Here is a 19640-nt window from a genome sequence, read left to right as displayed (position 1 = left end):
ACGTGCGCTCCCGGCGCCATGTTTGCTGGGGACTTCTCCGTTCCGGCTCAGGCAGCGGCGCCCGCTCCGTGCAGGTAACGCTTCATCTGGGTCCCGGCGGCTGTCGGAGGTTCTCCCCTCTTCTTCCCTGCTTTTCTAAGCATTTTGCCGAGGTTTGGCTTCTGGTATCCGGCTATCTGTATGGCAGCGGCTGCGGAGCTAAATGCCGTGCGCCCTCACTCTCCCATTGCCTGGCCACGCCCCCAGAAAAACATTTTTTAATGAAAGTATATTACAAAATTGCTGAGACACACACAGCCTATTAGATGATCATAACTTGTCTGAAAATTTATGTACGCTTTTAACTATTGTATTACTTAAAAGTAGATCCCCAACGCTCTTCACTATGACATTGAAACACACTATTTTAAAATGTGATAAATTTGTGAAAAAAAATTGCTTTAAGTAAAATTTCCAATAATCTGGCACCCTCAGTACTGAGGCAAAATTGGATTTTTGAATAGTTCAAAGCTGCTGGTTGCTTTTGCAAATCTTCAACATGCTTGTCCATCAGCATACCCAGAACAGCTCCACCGAGCTGCTGTAACACAAGGGGCAGTTGCTTTATGTCTGCATCGGGGTCCTATCCAGTGCCTGGTGTAAAGAGACAACACTTCATAGGATGCGAACCATCAGAGCGAGCTATGTGTGGAGGAATACTGGTAGATTCTGGTATCAGTACAAGATCAATAATACAATGTATTTATAGAGTTACTCAACTAGTTATGCAGATTAGTTCTGTAGGTAAACTGATGAATATGTACTAAACTGTGTTCAGCAGGAGTGTAAAAATGTAACTTTGCCCATGTTGACTGTGTTGTGCTATTAAATGTGCTCTCCGATGTCGGAAGGAAGTTTTGCTGTGTCTCGACTATATTCATTAATATGGTGGCCACATTAGCTATCCCACATCTTTCGCAGGAAGGAAACGGCCAAGAAATTGCTTAATGGGTGGTTGTTTTGCACTTGTCAGAGCTGAAGCTCTTTATTTAGATTGATTTGCTACTACATCATTCTTTATGGAAACTTCAGTGATGACATAGCTGTAGCTTCCTGTCAAGGAAACATGTCCTCCCGGCTTCAGTTTTGTGGAAAAACTAATTGTTAGCTCCGTCATTATAGATTGTTGTTGTATGAGTCAAGCGACAGGCGTGAAATACTCAGCCAGTCTCCACAGGTGCTGGTAAGAGATGGTAGAACAGAATTAGGAAGGCAAATATTTGGGTCAGACCCAAAGGCACCTTTTAGGGCAGAAGATCACAGGGGCTGGGTGCTGGTACCTCCACTCATGGCTTGAATGGAGGCCGTGCCCTCCCTAAGTCACGGCGCAGAGATTTGTATGTCCATTAAAGGAGATGTCTCGAGGAAGCAGTTAATTTTTTTTTTTGCCCAGTCCCCCCCATTAAACATACATTACAAAGCCCCCCTGTAAATGACATTTCTAGCTGGTTCGTACTTACCGTTCCAGCGTTTCAGCAACTTATAAAAGTTTCCTCAAGATGGCCGCCGGCTCTTTCCCCGTCGCTCGCTGCAGCCCGACGTGCGCGCTCCCGAGACGCCGCCAGCTGTGTCTCCATGGCAACCGGACGCATCGCAGCCGCCGACCAGACGCCCCGCAGCCGCCGACCAGACAGCAGGTAACCGGCGCTAGCCCCCGGCTCCCCAGCGCTAGACCCTCAGCCCAGGTGAAGGCCCCGGAGCCCAGCGCTAGGTTCCGGAGCCCAGCGCTAGTTCCCCCGGCCTAGCGACAGCCCCCCCGGCGCAGCCCGGCGCAGCGGCAGCCCCCCCCGGCCTAGCGACAGCCCCCCCATCGCAGCGGCAGCCCCCCCCGGCCTAGCGACAGCCCCCCCATCACAGCGGCAGCCCCCCCCGGCCTAGCGACAGCCCCCCCGGCGCAGCGGCAGCGCAGCCCGGCGCAGCGGCAGCCCCCCCCCGACCCATCACTTACTTGGGAGGCTTCTCGGGGCTGCTGGGCTGGGCTGGGCTGGGCTTCTCCGCTGGGCAGCTCCAGTTTCTGCACCTTCCTCTAACAGAGGATGGTGCAGAATGGCCGCTTCAGCGCGCTCCCGAGCAGTGACAGCTCGTCTGCGCATGCGCAGAAGAGCTGTAGCGGGGAGCACACTGAAGCGGCTCGTGCTGAATGGAGAAGACCGGACTGCGCAAGCGCGTCTAAAAAAGCAAGCTGCCAGCGAATTTAGACGGAACCATGGAGACGAGGACGCTAGCAACGGAGCAGGTAAGTGGAATAACTTCTGTATGGCTCATATTTAATGCACGATGTACATTACAAAGTGCATTAATATGGCCATACGGAAGTGTATAACCCCACTTGGTTTCGCGAGACCACCCCTTTAACACAAGTGCATATAAAAAGGAATGGAATAAAGAAACCTGCTGCTGTATCGGGGGTTTATACAACAAAGAGGGAATTGCGTTTCCACCACACTATGTGCCGCACATTAGGCTGTCCTCAAAGGGGTTGTATCAGATTAGAAAAATAGGGCTGCTTTCTTACAGCGTTATTCCTGTCATGGGCTTTCTGATACTGCAGCACAGCCCTATTGAAATGAATGAGCTGCACTACTACACACAACCAATGGACAAGAGTGGCCCTGTTTCTTTCAAGCTAAATGAGATCTACACCTGATAAGATCAGTTATAGATGTGCATTATTTTATTTTTTTTCCGCTTAAAGGGGTTTACCAGGAAAATACTATTATTGACCTATCCTCGGGTTCATGAGCTGCTGAAAACAGACCATTTTTGGTACCACATAAAAGATGTAATCGCCTGACAGATGAGAGTTCAGACCCGTTCATCTGCCCTTGTATGGTGGAATTTTTACACCTTTATGTCTGAGCCATTGTCGTTTGGGAGACTATAGAAAATGATGAAGGGATATAAATAAAAATTTGAATTACAGTGCTTTCCATTTTCCAGATAGGATTCATGTAAGGCTGTGTGTACACCAGCATTCAGAAAAACTATTCTCCCATCACTCACTGCTTGCTGTACAGGGCAGATAGGAAAAGATTTCCAAACATTGGGGGTGGGGTTTGCTAATCAGCCGTGTTGGATTCGCCTGTGATGGGTGAATGCTCACCTGCTTGCCAATGTGCATGCAGCCCGATGCTGATTTAGACACTGGTTGGAGAAGGTTATAGAGACAGCTAATAGGGATCAATCTGTATAATGCAGGGCGATTTAACCCTTTCCAATCCAATTTGTATCCTGGTTTTCCTTGGAGGCTTACTCTTTTTCTGCTGTTATACAACGGCGCTAGATGCTGGCTAGAGCCAGTACTGCATGAGGTGACACGTTGGATAGGCTCCGACAGCAGAGATGCTGGCAATATACAGTAAGAGAACCCCGACTGATATCCTTCAACATCGGAGCTGTACAGCCTTAAATTATAATGTCTTCAGAGGTCAGACAGTGGATTGGAAAGGGTTAAAAGAATGGTGCAGAAATTAAGCAGATTTGTTTTTCCATACATGAATCGACCTGCAACACCTTACAGATGTTTGATCTGGGCACAGTTCTGTAGTGACGCATATTCTCTGCTATCGATCCTACTGCAACGGAGATGGGGCGTTTTACGTTGCCTAGTGTCATCACAAGTGCCCACGTTGAACATCTGTAAAGTGCATTACAAACTTGGGAATTCTTCTATCTTTTCATGTCATTCTGGCTGCTATAGGTCAATTCTAGAGATGAGCGAGCGTACTCAGAAAAGCACTACTCGCTTGAGTAATTTGCTTTATCCGAGTATCGCTGTGCTCGTCCCTGAAGATTCGGGTGCCGGCACGGAGCCGGGAGCTGCAGGGGAGAGCGGGGAGGAACAGAGGGGAGATCTTTCTCTCCCTCTCTCCCGCCCGCTCTCCCCTGCTCCCCGCTACGACTCACCTGTCAGCCGCAGCGGCACCCGAATCTTCAGGGACGAGCACAGCGATACTCGGATAAAGCAAATTACTCGAGCGAGTAGTGCTTTTCCGAGTACGCTCGCTCATCTCTAGTCAATTCATATATGAAGAAATCGGCTTTATTTGTGCACCAATTGTTTTGAATTGCCCCAGAACAAAGTTTGATATGTACCTCAGATTGTTCAATGAGGAGGTGACTTCTTTGCACACTACAATATAAGGAACACTGAGCAGTATTCTCTTTCTAAGACCCATAAGGCCTCATTGAGTTATCCACATTTTTGTGCCCATATTACAGCTGCACATAACGGCCCGACAATGGGTCTAAAGACCCAAACAGCATCATACAATATATATGTAATATAGATGCCAACATATGACCACATTATGGCCATCTGAACAAGACCGACAAGGACATGCATGCATGCAGTCATTCACATTTATGTGGGCATAGCGTGGTGCTGGTATGTGCAAACAAACTCAATCCAGATTACACTATAAATGACACAAAAGGCCCAAGCCGTGCTTTCCCATCGGTTTATTAATATAACATCAATATCTCTCGTTTCTTCCTCTGCCTAGAGTAACAATTACAGTAATCCAGAAACTAGAACGGCCTGTTTAAAAGGAACCAATCAGCAAGTTTGAGCCCCACTAACTACGTTAATACCCATAATGTACTTTATGAGACTCAAACATGCTAATAGGTTTCCTTTCATGTTTCATTTTCTGGACCTAGAACTGAATCGAAATTAGATCAATGGGATTTAAATAGACACAGGAAACTAACAATGTAACAAAGAGAAAAACTGTACAGTATTTACAGAGATCTGAAGCGGAGCGGTTCTCACAGTTGGCACAAGTACCTGCACCTAATACAGAGTGTAGCAGCAATGGATCAGCGTCTAAAGACCTAACGCAACAGCACACGTGTTCCAGCCACGCAGTCAGACTTGGTTCTAGCTATTCACGTACAGTAACTCTTATACGCTGCTAGTTACATTACAGGGAACATCGATATGTCTGCAGGACACTGGGTAGGTGGAATGGTCAAATATGAGATTTAATACATTTGCAATATATGGCTTTATTTTATTGCGTGGTGATGGCTTTCTGGTTATCTATAAAGTAGATTTCTATGATCTACAAGCGGCTCTGACACAAGCTTATTGTAGCCCCACAGGTAGAGGGAAACTACACGTCCCAGCCCAATCTACGTTCCTGAACTATGACTACTACAAAGGCACAGCTTCTTACCTTTGGTCTCTATCAAGTAGGTTCAACCTATCATTGACGTTACTTGTTGGCCAATTCACTGGGAGCATCTTGCTCTTTTTCTATGTCATAGCTGTAGGCTAAAACAAGTCTCTGATATAAAAGCACCCAAAATTTCAGTTTGCTGGAGCTATGCTTTACATTATTGTCGGAGCATAATGAATAGTAATGTGCTGGACGAGGCTTCCTAAACAAGAATATGTAATGAGAACTATGAAGAGTTACCAACTGCTCCCTATGGAAATGGTTAATACTGTGCATTTGCAACTCTACAGTACAACACAGGTATCTCCTGCTAAGCTACCAACAAGAGCAGGCACAGGGATTTGATACACTATACTCCATCCATAGGGATCCTGCAAGCATCTACCTCATCCACTGGGGCGGTGGAGCAGCTGTTAGCTATACAATACATGGCAATGCCTGCTTCCAGTCTGTAGGGCTATGATCCCTTCCCAACAGGCTCACTATCCAGAATGTATTTTCTGAGTTCTGCTCGCAAGGCTTCCATTCGTCGATGAGCATCTTTAAGCTGGATCCTCAGACTTGTGTTTTCCTCCTTCAGATATGAGCGCTCCTGTTGTAAATGGGGAAAAAAAAGAATAGTAAGCTATAAGGACTTAGGAACCCCCATAAATCTTATCTTGTATTGAGGACTTCTCCAATGAAGTATAATGAAGAACCCCCCTCTCCCTGCCCCTTATGGTGCCAGATTTTGACATTCGGGACAAAAGGAATTGTTTGTTTTCTATGCTCAATGAAGCTTAGGTTAACTCCATCCACCATTGTTTATTAGTAATGCATTTTTTCTGGAGAGAGGAATCGCCGTCCAATAGTAAAGGGAATGGCAAGGCTCAGTCTCCGCATAGCGGCGGTATGATTGGCCTCTGTGGCAAATACATGCTCAAGGCCCATTTACATGCAAAGATAATCGTTGAAAAGATTTAAAGGTTTTGAGCGATTGTTTTACCCTAATGTCCATTAGCAGCTTATCACCTTCATTTGCATGTAAATGAGCCTCCGGGACCTGTATGCAGAAAACAGTAGGTGGTCTGTTCTCTGCATTCAGCTCCCTTGTTCTGCTGCAGGGCTACAAGCTGAATACAGTATAATCAGTGCTCCCATTGAGAATACAGCACCATAGACAGCAAACACAGCATGTGGTCTGTGTTATCTTCTCAATGGCTGAACGATGCATTTTATACTCGCCTCAAAATCATTCAGCCAAAGAGTGAATGATGGTGGCATTTACACACTACAATTATCGCTCAAACGATCACTTTTGAGCGATAATCGTTGCATGTAAATGGGCCTTTACACCTAGCCTTTTCAGATCTCTGGCTGATAATCTGTTATTTCACGGGCTGGGTATTGTAATGGTTGCCATACTGGCTGGCACCAAGCCATTTATTAAAAATAGTATATATATTTAATATTTTTTAGATGCTCATAAGCCACTTACTTTTTCCAGTTCTTGGGCTGTAGGTTTAATACCTCTTCTCTCCTCACGTGCTTTGCGTACAGAGTCTTTATTATCCCACTTGGCATATGCCCGCTTCCTCATTAACAATGGACTGGGACAGGGAGATGGGCTGCGGTTTAATAAGGGATCTGGTGTACGACTCCGATATATTGAGGGAACCTGTAAGGAAGGGCTGGGAGGGCAGTCTTCTGTCTGCGTGGCTCGATGTCTCACAGCTGGTTGTAACCGTACAGAGATCTTCTGAGCCGAGCTGCCCATCAACATGATTGTTCTGTCTTTGCTGATTTCTGTATGTTCATTTACATCCCCATTTGTATAAGGATAGGGGTCTTCATCTGCTAGACAGTCTGGAAATAGAAAGAAAGAAAGAAAATGGCTTACGTTTTTACTACCAGAACCCAGAGGTGGTCACAGGTGGTTGACCGAAGGGATGTCTCCATGCCCAATCCTGATAGTGTGAAAGACTTTAAGGTCTAGTTGACAGATTCAGACTAGGGGGCATCATTAACACTTGGGGGTGTTAGCTTGCCCCTCTAGGCTGTGCCTTTATCACTTTTCTTCTGACCACAGATCACATCACCAGCACTCTGACAACACTCTGTGTCCTGCAGTTAATGGGTCAGATTTATGTTAACTGTGATATATAAAAACTATCTTTCTTGCCCATCGCAACAAATCATAGGGCAGCTTTAATTTTATATTTGAAATTGAAAGCTGCTCTGTGATTGATCACTATGAGCAAGACAGACCATTTTTCTTTATAGCAGTTGACATAAATCTGCCCTATTAACTGCAGGACACAGAGTGTTGTCAGGGTGCTGGGCATGTGACATGAGGCTGGAAGAAAAGTGCAGAATACATAGTCTGCAGGGTACAAGTTACAGAGCTGGATTCTACACAGCAAAGGCCTGTGATATTGTGATGGGTTTCTTAAATAAGAAAAAAAAAATACTAGAGCGCCAAGATCAGGAGTGTCTGTGTTTAGGATCAGCTCTGGGTTTTTGCTTAACCCCTTAAGGGAAACTCATGTTTCTGCAGCACGATGAACTAAAGGAGTTGGTTGATATTTTTTATATTTGCTCCTGCGATCCAACTGTGCTACCTAAGGTTGGCGCAGGGCATAAAAATCTGACTCTCTTCAGGTTCTCATGCACGCGTATAGGGGAGCGCACACACAGGTCTCTGAAAAGAGTCAGATTTTCGTGCCTTTAGCAACTCCACAATGAAGTCTTTTGGTAATGCTTCAATAGAAAGGGATGAGCGCTTCACTGTGCGCTCCTGTTCCTAATAGCTCCTGTTCTTATGGTAGCCTCCGGCTGTAAGACCAAGATCATAGCAGTGTCCTATCCCAGCCATTTAACTGTTTGATTGCTGTGGTCCACAATCTGATAAAAGCCGACCAATACCAGGTTTCCTGCTGATAAGACCTTCGGCACACTAGCGTTTTTTCGTCCGCATGTAATAGGTTTATAAAACAGATCACACACGGATAGCATGCAGAGCTATATTATTCACAGTGGCAACATACACTAGCAAGATTTTTCATGCAGACACAAACTGTGTGAAAAAAAGTCATCACATGCTGTGTTCAGAATCCGCTAGCCTTCAAGCCCTATGTGAATGGTGTGTGACTGCTGGCTTGCGTACAGCGGTCAGCTTTTCTGGCCATAGACATCTTACATGTACATGTTGTATTCCACGTAAGTAGTTAAAATGTTTTGGTTTTTTTTTTGTGTGTGTGTGTGATTACTGTAAGACAGATGCTCACCATTCGTTGTCCCCTTGCTACTGGAAATGTCAGTCTGTCCGGAGTCCGGTGACAAACTGTTGTCCCCAGCGGGGCACTTTGACCTTTTCTTGCATTCAAATACAACCAGCTCTTTACATTGCTTGTGGCAGTTCATCCCGCAGTCTGTGACACGAATACAATGGATAATAAGAGACAAGATCTACAGCTACACACCTCTGTGCAAGTCTACACTAGTAAATGGGACATAGCCAGACTATACTTGTAGGTGTGGTGACTCTTCCTTGTTTACCTGCGATAGGGATTATAGTATCACACCACTGATATGGGATGTAATGTGTATGATGCTGCCGCTGTCACCACATATAGGTTTATCTTTCATGCAGGTATCAGTCAGTAGAAAGGGTGTGAAATGGGAATAATAGGAAGCAGTGTTCTCGCCTTCTAAAGATTACCTGCATCACTTATAGCTGTAGAAATATTTAAGGACCAGGCAGTTTATAGGGATTTTACCCGTGTGGCCGTTTTACTGCCCTGTTTTTTATTCTTCAGTTACCAAAATTATTCTTTGCCGCTTTATTTTCCATAACATATAGGGCTATTTTTTCATATCTTTTTTTCACAATTTTTAGTTTTATTCGGAGATGAAAAGCTACAAGAGTGTGTGTTTTTTTTTTTTTGTTTGTTTTTTTTTTTAGCTTTTTAATTTTGGTATATTGATATAATCTATATTGATATAATTTGTATAGTTTTGGATTACAAGGAGCATACGGCGACTGTTTTGGTTGGGGTCAGTGTTGGGCCATTTTCTTTACATATATATATATTTTTTTTCTATTCTGTAAATTTTTTTTCACTTATTTTTGAAACTATTTTTTTTTTAACCATCTATGACCCCCATGATGTCACATAAGACGTCTTGGGGGACATTCACATTGTATATATATTTTTTTTATTTCATACTTTTCCACTCTAGCTGGGACATCCATAGGAGCTTCGGTTACAGAAGAAAACATCCCCTGTAGTGACAATAGTCGCTGGCAGACCTGATCAGGGTCTGCTAGGAATCTACAGCTCTGTTGTAACAGGGGGACACCTAGCAGTCACGTGATCGCTGGGTCGTTTAGTAGAAGTAATACTTTCACTCTTTAGTACATAGCACTCTTGAACGCTATGTACCTGGATAAGGAGATGACAAAAGCGCTTAAAAACCACTTCTCCCTTCTCCTCTGGGTCCTCAACTATATCTGACAGCCGAAGATACAACCTGCTCCTGCTTGATTGCAGGAGCAGCGGCTTTAATTCCACGCCGTACTTCTGCTATCAATCGGTATTAAAGCCCAGGACCAAGCGTTGTATATTTACCAGTTTGGTCTTTAAGGGGTTAATCACTCCTAACCTATATACTCAGGCATAATAGCGCAATAGGTACACGTGATGTAGTACAATGTAATGAAAGACATAAAGTGTGAAATGATAGTATTTACCTTTGCAGCGGTATCCTTGTTTAATTACACCCCAGAGCTGAAAAGAGATACAGAAAACATCATTCTATAATGTGATTTCAACCTCTTATATACTTATATCTGGTTGGTATTGTACGATACATTGGATCTGATTTCTCAATGCATCTCTACGACTGTTCATGTTATTAGGCAAAATGTAGGACACAGAGGTAGACTATCATTAAAGGATATTCTAGCCATTGGAATTTATGGTCACAGTTCTGGGACCCCCCCTCCTTTCCTATCATGTTGAGAACAAGGGTCCAGGGATGACTGTGTATTGTAACCTATGGGACTAGTGGTCTGGTGCAGCTGTTCTCATAACTTCCATAGAGTTAAATGGTGAGCAGTGTGCATGCTTGGCCTGTTCTCTTCTGATTCTCATATTTCTTCGTCACCCATGAGCACTTTGTCACTGGTCCCCCATTCTAAAGACTAATAGGTCATGTTGCCATCTCCGGAAGAACATTTATCAGTCATTAATGTTGTATCCTGTAGCTACACTATAAATGTCGAGGGGTGTTTTGTCTAGAAGACAAAAAAAACTGTTTTCAAATACCTTAAAGGGAATGTCAGCTGGAACATTCTGTCCAAAGTGCTGGCATCATGTTATAGAGCAGGAGAAGCGAAGCAGACTGATATATAGTTTATGGCGAAAGATTCAGTAGAACTTGTGTTTTATTCATTTATATCTCTGCTCATTCTGGGCTGAACAGTCCAATGGGCAGAGCTATCAGTGATTGATAGCCATCTATGAATGACTGTATCGCCCATTGGGCTGTTCGACTCAGAATGTGCAGGGATATAAATGAATAAAATTTGATTGCGATGTGGTTCTTGCAAGACGCATTGCAATTGTGTAAAAAAAAAAAAAGCATCTTTGCACGTGCAGTTTCTTGGAGTGATATCGCATTCACATGAAACTCGCCCATGTAAATGCACCCTTAGGATACTTTTACATGGGCCAAGTATTGGCCGAAAAATCATTTAAACAAGCGATGTCCAGCAATAGCGGGACCCGACAAGGTATTGAGCAAGAAATCGCTCGCTAGTCGCTCTGTGTATAACAAGATACCTCATTAGTCAGGAATGACTAATTATATCCGGTTGTAGGAGCCCTAACTTATGGCAAATCCCCCTACACTGACTTAGAGACGAAAGACCACACTCTTGCAAGTTTATTTGTGATTCCTACATATAAATGAAACAAGTGGATCTATTGTTTTACAGTTGCCTTCATATAAAATTAACGCCAATTATATTTTACAAGGTTACTCACCATTTTCCTATAACAGACACACCCGACATTATGGAACTTCCAGGAATGCCATAAAATGAGTTTATTAATCCAATAAACTAACATAACTGAAGATTAAAAGGAACTGAAAATGAAATACTCACAAATCCAGCACAGTTGTCACAAAACGTTGGCCGGAGGTAGGTGGTCTCCTGGAAGTTATGTAGGAAACCCAGGCCAAGTTTAGAACATATTGAGCTGGCTCTCATGAAATAGGCTGTGATTTCTTGTCTGCTGATCTGACCCTCCCTATTAAGTAGAGATGATAAACAGTGGACAGATGAACACTAAGGCCATGACAACAGTCAACTCAATATTTTGCAGATTTCTTACATTTCTGGAATTTGGGTTTGTAGTAAAAAATCCTTCTACTCTGCAGACAGGCCCCAGACTAGCAAACAGCTTAAAGTATCTGACTGCCATTGATATGAGCTGAATAGAAACAACTGAAGACTAAACTTGCTCTAACATTTTAATATACTCACAGTTGCAATTCAGTTCCTTAGGATAGTCCATCAATAAGATTGGCAGGGGTGTTCCAGGCCAGTGTACTTGTGCACTGAGCTGATTTCTGCAGGAAGCACATAGCTCTGTACTCGCTGCATTAACCAGGCTTGGTATTACAGGCATTAATGTTAATGGTAACTTGACCTGTAATACCAAGCCAGGCCACTGCAGTGAAAATGGAGCTGTCAGCAACAAACCAGCTTGGTGCACAAAGGCCCAGTTACAGCTGATCGGTTGGAATCCTTGATACTGGACCCTCACTGATATCTTATGCATAGGCCACCAATAGTTTTCAACTGGACAACTTCTTTTAGTATAGAATAGTTATTAGTGCAATACCAGAGAATCTCTTTAAAAGTGGATGACTTGTCCACTCTCCAGACACGTCTGCTTTAGTAAATACTTGTATCCCCAATTACATAATTCTGGATCAAGTTTTTTGGAATTCTGTGGTACTGTTCCTTTGTTAAAATGACAACTGGACGTTACCATTCCCTTTGTTAAAGGGGGATTGTTCCTATGCAATCTGATATTGTCAGCACTGATTGGATCATGGCAGAGCATGTAGGGACAACCCCTTCCTCCCAAACTGGTAACACTCAGTTGTCAAATCACTCATAAATTTCTAGGATGAATAACAGAGGCACAGTACAACACAGATTTAAAAAAAAAAAAAAATCAAATCTTGGTATTTGTATAGCGCCAACTTATTCCGCCGCGCTTTCAGGTAATTATTACTTATTACCCCCCATCAAGCTGGGTTCTCATTTTACCGACCTCGGAAGGATAGAAGGCTGAGTCAACCTTGAGCCGGCTACCTGACGCACGTGGGGATCGAACTTGCAACCTTCAGGTTGTAGGCGAGAGCTTACACTCTGCGCCACACAAGGCAAAAGACACTCCAGAATTGGAGAACTTATTTATTATATCAGACATCCAAGTTGTGCCTTGTAAAAGCCACGATAACTCCTTTTTGAGCATATGGTATTGGAATATTAGATATATGGGTCCAATGTTTCTTACCTGTCCTTATCCATGATGCAGAAAGAAAATGGAAAGCTGGCAGCAATCTTCTCAAATTCTTCTTGCGATATATATCCCTCTTGGTCCAGATCATAGTTTTTAAATACAGACTAGAAAAAAAGAAAAGTGTTATGCTACACTTCAAAGATATAAGAGCATTTAGACACATGGGCAATCGTACTTACATCTACCATCCTTTGCACGTGCTTGCTGATGGTTTTTGGGTCTGGTTTAGGGGAGACACCGGATGCCCAATCTGCAACAACTGGCGGTTTGGAGGGGGTGACGGGCTGTATGAAGAGAGATCAGGCTTAACGACATTTTATCTGGCCTACATTATATTAGAACACTTGGAATATGACTGAATGAATAGTGGGTAACCAGCATGGGAGGAAACGACCTGCTGCCTGTCCCTACTCATTATCTCTACTTATGTACAGATCATCGTTTAGCGGACAGCATACAGTACAACTCCAGCCATGTAGAACCACCTTCAGTTTATCACATATTATACATGTGTGCATGCATTAAGGTGGCAAAGATCTACCACTATTTATATTCTAATTGACGCCAGGCTGCATTTCATTTTCAGGAATTCTTTCCAAGCACAAATGGGATTTTGTTGTGGCTTTGGGACATAGAAAACAGACTGATCATTTTAGGTAATGAAAAGGGTTGCATGCGTGTAAATATGACACACATTTTTTAGGCAGTGGTATTCTGACACTGACTCCAGCTATTAAAGAAGACCACCACCTTAAAGAGATGGTCCCACTTCTAGCTATTTTGCTGCAGGAGCCAGATAGCTCAGTAGTATTGTGCAGTGGCCCAGGTTGGTACTGCAGTATGAGTCCTCTGGAAGTGATTGGGAATTAGCCTGCAGTACCAATCTGGGCCAATGCAGAACATACGGAGCTGTCTGATTCCTGCATCAAAACGGCTAGACGTGCGACAGCCCCGATAAGTTATGTAGGGCTATACAAAGTTGGTCTGCTCTTATAAAGTAGAGCATAACTAGGGTATACTTCTCACAACATCTGGCCCTCCCTTTGTGACCACCTCACACAGCGCTATGATCATCTAATTTACATAATATACAAACTGTTCATTGTATTCATTTGTGAATTTCTTCTGCAGCAAGCACCTCTCTCTCTCGGGGACAGCTATATGCATAGGCCTCCCTACCTATATGTTATCCTTGTCCCAGCTCCATAGTATATACTGAAAGGAGAGGGCACCTGTACTCATCAATTCTAATGGCAAAAAGAGTGGACAAACTATGAATACACAGATCCAGCAATAGGTTTACATCAGGGAATAGCTTAACTGCAATTCTCTACTATTTTAGCTAAAATAGTTCCAAATGTGAACATCACTATATAGTGCGGTAACAGTAAAGCCCCATTTACACACACACAGATGATCGCTCCAAAGTAGTCAGTGCATGGCCTGTTCTCTAAATACATAGCTACTGTTCTCCAGCGGGACAGCAGCTGAAAGAATGTTATCAGCGCTGCCCGCGGAGAACTCTGCATGCGGTCCCTCTTATCAGTCCCAATGGATTTTAAGCTGAGCTGAACTCAGCGATGCACGAAAAGTGCACGGTAAGTGCATGATGGGCACACATTTACAAGCAACAATTATCGCTCAAAAGATGGCTTTTTAGAGAATTTTGAGCAATAATCGTGTGTAAAAGGGCCTTTACTTTAAAAAGTAAATGTCATTTTATTAAACTTTGGTGACGTGAGAAGTTTTGATCAGTGAAGTCTGGGTGTGGAGAGCCCCACGATGGTTGAAATGAAGTGGTAGAAGAATTGTGATCAGCTCAGCTCTCCTCTGATGGGAGGGGGGGGGGGAGGTAATGATGTACAGAATAATAGACTTCTACAAGCCAGTAGATCTGATAACCCTCATTACCTGAGCAGAGCCCAGCACTGCTTCTGCCACTTTGACTTAGTACCCGAGCCTTCACCGATTAAAACTTCTCACGTCACAGTTACTCTAGAAATTGCCCAATATACATAAGTAGTAAGTCCTTCTATCTTATCTCTTCAGAATGTGTCCCGGATTGTACATTTACAGCGCCCCTTGCCTCTGAATATGCAGGCTATGCTATAATGATATCAGTCACATTTCAGCTGTGTCATCTGCTTATGCAAGCGAGTAATGAGTGTTATAGAATTAATAGTGCTAATGTATGCACTGACAACTTATTTCCAGCTGACCTCAATAGAAAGAACATTTATCTAATCGCAGGCTCGATCTTGTCCTAACAAAGGACTTTAGCTCCTGGAAGTGTACAATTTTATTAGCTTATTGCAAATAGGTCAAGTGTAGCGTTACCCTGAAGAATTTGTGTCTACCGATATTGCATGAATACCAGATCATCCTCCTAAGGGCTCCTGTTTATGGATGGATATTTGCTGCAGAATCCGCGGCAGGTGTCCGCATCACAGGACACCCATAGCATGCTATGGGAAATAGATTCTTCCTGCAAACTTGTGTAAACCAATTGCGGATTCTGCAAGCAGAGGAAAAATCTCAGCATGCTTAATTTTTTCACGGATTCTGTGTGGACGACTCCCATTGAAGTCAATGGAAGCCGTACGATCCGCGGCCCTTCTGCAATCAAATTGACTCGGAAAAAGCAGGCTGTTTAAAAAAACCCTCTGTACTGCGCATGTCTGACGCCTCGCCATCCGCAGTACAGAAGAAAAGGAAAGTAAACAAGTACGCTTGGACGCCGCCACTGGCAGAGCTGGATTCCGCATATGGAATCCGGTCCTGCAGCATGCAAGGGAGCCTAATAATGACCTGTATTTGTTATTGTTAGATTGTCATTATGTATCTAATACCTCATCCAACTGTACATACAAGGCATTGGTTTCTTCTCCTTTTCCAAAGTCTGTCCGTGTATACCTGTTAAAGGGGTTTTATGGGCAAAACCTATTGATGACCTATCTTTAGAATAGTTGATCAATAATTAATCACCAGGGACCCGCCAATAGTCTGAACGTGCTATTATACTTACAGAACTTCCGCCTCTGAAACCATGGACAAACATGGAAGTGTAATAGCTGTTTCAACCCCCAATGAGTTCAACGGGAGTGACGCCAAACGAGGCAATTCGCCAGTCCACCATGATGTACATCTGACCTGCTGCACTGTCAGGAGATCGCTCGGGGATCCTGAGGGGCACATCCTCAGCAATGAACAATTGATGACCTATTCTCATGATTATCAATCAGTTTTGCCAGAAAACCCCTTTAACTTTTTATTGATGATCGTATTTGTTTACAAGCTTCTAGAACTAGCAATATCTACATAGCCTTCAGTTCCACTTACTGGAGCCCGATGATTCCTTGGTTCCCTTGCATAAGACAACTCATACATTTCATCTTCCGTGTAATACAAGTCCAAAGAAAGCTGGAAAATACAGAACAGTGAAGCACATTTATAACAACCAGTAGGAATAGATATACTGGCATTGCCTAGGACAACAAATGAAATCCTGATGTAATTTTAGAGGTTACACAGCTAAGCGGACATCTGTTTACCTAGGCCGAGAACAACACTGCGCAGTTATATAACTGATATTCTCTAATGTTCCTTCTAGAAACAATAGGAGCATGAGACTACTGGTGTAATTAACCCTTTCCAATCCACTGTCTGACATCTAAAGACATTATGATTTAAGGCTGTACAGCTCCGATGTTGGAAGACGTTCGTCAAGGTTCTCTTATTGTATATTGCCAGCCTCTCTGCTGTCGGAGCCTATTTAACGTGTCACCTCATGCAGTACTGGCTTTAGCCAACAGATAGAACCATTGTATAATGGCAGAAAAAGAGTAAGCCCCCTAGGAAAACCAGGATACAAATTGGATTGGAAAAGGTTAATAGGCAATATAAGGAATTGTAGAAGAAAGCTTGGGGTATTACATAGCTGTGTGAGGGTCAGCAACGGTGCAAGAGTCATGACTACATAGTAGACAGCAAAGCTGCTGGAGTTATGGCTATGTAATAAGCAGCTTGGCTCCTGGAGGTTTGGCCGTTTATGATCTGGCTTGGTTTCTGGAGCTAATATAGTAAAATCAGCAACTGCTATATGGTAGTCTGTATGAGGCCTATTACAACCATGTGATAATCTATAAACGATTTGTCTAACTAGAGGAAGACTTGACTACTGCACTAGCAAGGACTGAACGATTGCTGTTTAACCCTCTCCAATCCACTGTCTGACGTCTAAAGACATTATGATTTAAGGCTATACAGCTCCGATGTTGGAAGACGTCCATCGGGGTTCTCTTACTGTATATTGCCAGCCTCTCTGCTGTCAGAGCCTATCCAAGGTGTCACCTCGTGCAGTACTGGCTTTAGCCAGCATATAGCACCGTTGTATAATGGCAGAAATAGAGTAAGCCCCCTAGGAAAACCAGAATACAAATTGGATTGGAAAGGGTTAAAATGAACAAGCCAACAATGGTTTTTATTCCTGCAGAAACTGAAAGATGAATGAGAAGTGAACGATTCTCGTTCAGTCGTTGGCTCTCGTTTAAACTGAACGATTTTTGTTCACTTTCACTCGTTTGACCGATTTTTTTGAATGGTAATCGTTCTGTCTAAACCCAGCATCACTACGGGGGAGGGTGTGACAGTGGTGAAATGTAGAAAAGAGACGAAAACATAGGGTCAACTGAAGAAGCAGTAATATAGTAGATTGAGGGGCTTTACTCACTGTCAGCAGATGTACAAGATCCATGTTGGCATCCAGTGGTGGGGCTATGTTTTGTAGCTGGATGAGCTCATTGATATGATTGTACATGGAATGAAGTTTTGGCACATTGATCTTCTTCTCATCCACAAAATCAGGCATAGCCTCATAAAGAGAAATAAGATCTTTCAAGTGCACCCCAAGGATGGGAATCTTGAAATTGCTGCAGTCATTGTATACTCTCCGGTAATTATCATAATTTCTACATGAGGACAGGAGTTCTGTCATTTCATTAAGGACCTGCAAGATAAAAAGCACTATCTTTATTCTGTTTATTAACCCCTTAGTGACCAAGCCTGTTTGCGCCTTAATGACCAGGCCAAATTTTGCAAATCTGACACGTGTCAATTTAGCATGGAAAAACACCAGAAAGGTTTTGCATATCCAAGCGATTCTGACATTGTTTTTTCGCCACATGTTGTACTTCATTTAGGCGGAAAAAAAGGACCGATAGAATTTGTGTTTATTTATTAAAAGCGCCAAAATTGGGAAAATGTTGAAAAAAATCGTAATTTTTTCAAATTTCCAACTGCAATATCTCAAATATGTGCAAACATAATATACAAATTTTTGCTAAGATATATATTTCCATCCGTTTACTTTATTTTGGGCGCACATTGGAAAAACTTTCGTTTTTTTTTTAACCATTTAGGAGACGTACAAATTTAACATTACTTTTCAGCATTTTGAGGAACACTTGGTTTTCCTACACCAAGCCAAGATTGGAAAGGTTCATAGGAGTCAAAATGATAGATACCCCCACAAATGACCCCATTTTAAAAACTACACCCCTTAACGTATTCACTGAGGGGTGTCATGAGTGTTTTAACCCCACAGTTTTTTTAGGAGTCAATGCAATTTAGAAGAGAAAAACTAAAATTTCATATTTTTGCAAATATGTCATTTTAAAGACAGGAATTTTTTCTATAGTTCACATGAAAACGAGGATTTGCACCACAGAATGGATAAGCCTGTTTGTCCCGTGCTCAGAAACATACCCACTGTGGCCCTAGTATTACGACGTCTGTATGCACAATGGGGCCCAAAATGAAAGGAGCAGCCGGTGGCTTTCGTAACAGAAATTTTGCTAGAAGGAGATTTAGGCCCTATTGCATACTTGTAGAGCCATTGAGTGACCAAAACGATGGAGAACGCCCACAAGTGACCCCATTTTGAAAAGTAGACCCCTTAACGAATTTATCTAGGGGTACGATGACTTTTTTTGACTTCACAGTTTTTAAATGAATCTAAGCCAAGCCGAAGGAAAAAAATTATGATTTTCATTTTTTTGGTAATTCTGTCATTTTAAAAGCAGTTTTTTTTGTACAGCACATATATGAATGAAGACTTGCACCCCAAAATGGATACCCCTGTTTGTCCTGTGCTCAGAAACATACCCATTGCGGCCCTAATCGTATGTCTGGATGCACAATGGGGCCCAAAATGAAAGGAGCAACCGGTGGCTTTCGGAACAGAAATTTTGCTAGAAGGAGATTTAGGCCCTATTGCACATTTGTAGAGCCATTGAGTGACCAAAACGATGGAGAACCCCCACAAGTGACCCCATTTTGAAAAGTAGACCCCTTAACGAAATTATCTAGGGGTACGATGACTTTTTTGACTTCACAGTTTTTGAATGAATCTAAGCCAAGCCGAAGGAAAAAAATAACTGTTTTCATTTTTTTGGTAATTCTGTCATTTCAAAAGCAGTTTTTTTTTTGTACAGCACATATATAAATGAAGACTTGCACCCCAAAATGGGTACCCCTGTTTGTCCTGTGCTCAGAAACATACCCAATGTGGTCCTAGTATTACGTCTGTATGCGCAATGTGGCCCAAAATGAAAGGAGCAACCGGTGGCTTTCGAAACAGAAATTTTGCTTGAAGGAGATTTAGTCCCCATTGCCCATTTGTAGAGCCATTGAGTGACCAAAACGATGGAGAACCCCCACAAGTGACCCCATTTTGAAAAGTAGACCCCTTAACGAATTTATCTAGGGGTACGATGACTTTTTTGACTTCACAGTTTTTGAATGAATCTAAGTCAAGCAGAAGGAAAAAATTAGGATT

At 42.9% G+C, this 19640-nt stretch overlaps 1 protein-coding gene across 4 annotated transcripts in view; it reads right to left on the bottom strand.

Moving 5' to 3' along the window:
- Nucleotides 1-4482: 4482 nt before the first annotated feature.
- RASGRP1 (RAS guanyl releasing protein 1) overlaps nt 4483-19640 on the bottom strand; it is a 280379-nt gene continuing 265221 nt past the window's right edge. For all 4 annotated transcript variants that reach the window (XM_066608516.1, XM_066608514.1, XM_066608515.1 and 1 more), the window contains 9 exons: nt 17535-17810; nt 16145-16225; nt 12985-13089; nt 12800-12909; nt 11374-11518; nt 9955-9991; nt 8489-8632; nt 6700-7067; nt 4483-5814 (listed from right to left, as the gene is read on the bottom strand). In XM_066608516.1, coding sequence (XP_066464613.1) covers nt 5680-5814; nt 6700-7067; nt 8489-8632; nt 9955-9991; nt 11374-11518; nt 12800-12909; nt 12985-13089; nt 16145-16225; nt 17535-17810 — 1401 coding nt within the window. In that variant the 3' untranslated portion in view covers nt 4483-5679. The remainder of the gene's footprint in view (nt 5815-6699; nt 7068-8488; nt 8633-9954; nt 9992-11373; nt 11519-12799; nt 12910-12984; nt 13090-16144; nt 16226-17534; nt 17811-19640) is intronic.

Source organism: Eleutherodactylus coqui, chromosome 6 (assembly GCF_035609145.1).
Source record: "Eleutherodactylus coqui strain aEleCoq1 chromosome 6, aEleCoq1.hap1, whole genome shotgun sequence".
NCBI classification, from domain to species: Eukaryota; Metazoa; Chordata; class Amphibia; order Anura; family Eleutherodactylidae; genus Eleutherodactylus; species Eleutherodactylus coqui.
The sequence above is the reverse complement of the archived record's forward strand: the minus strand, read 5'-3'. Positions and strand labels throughout refer to the sequence as shown.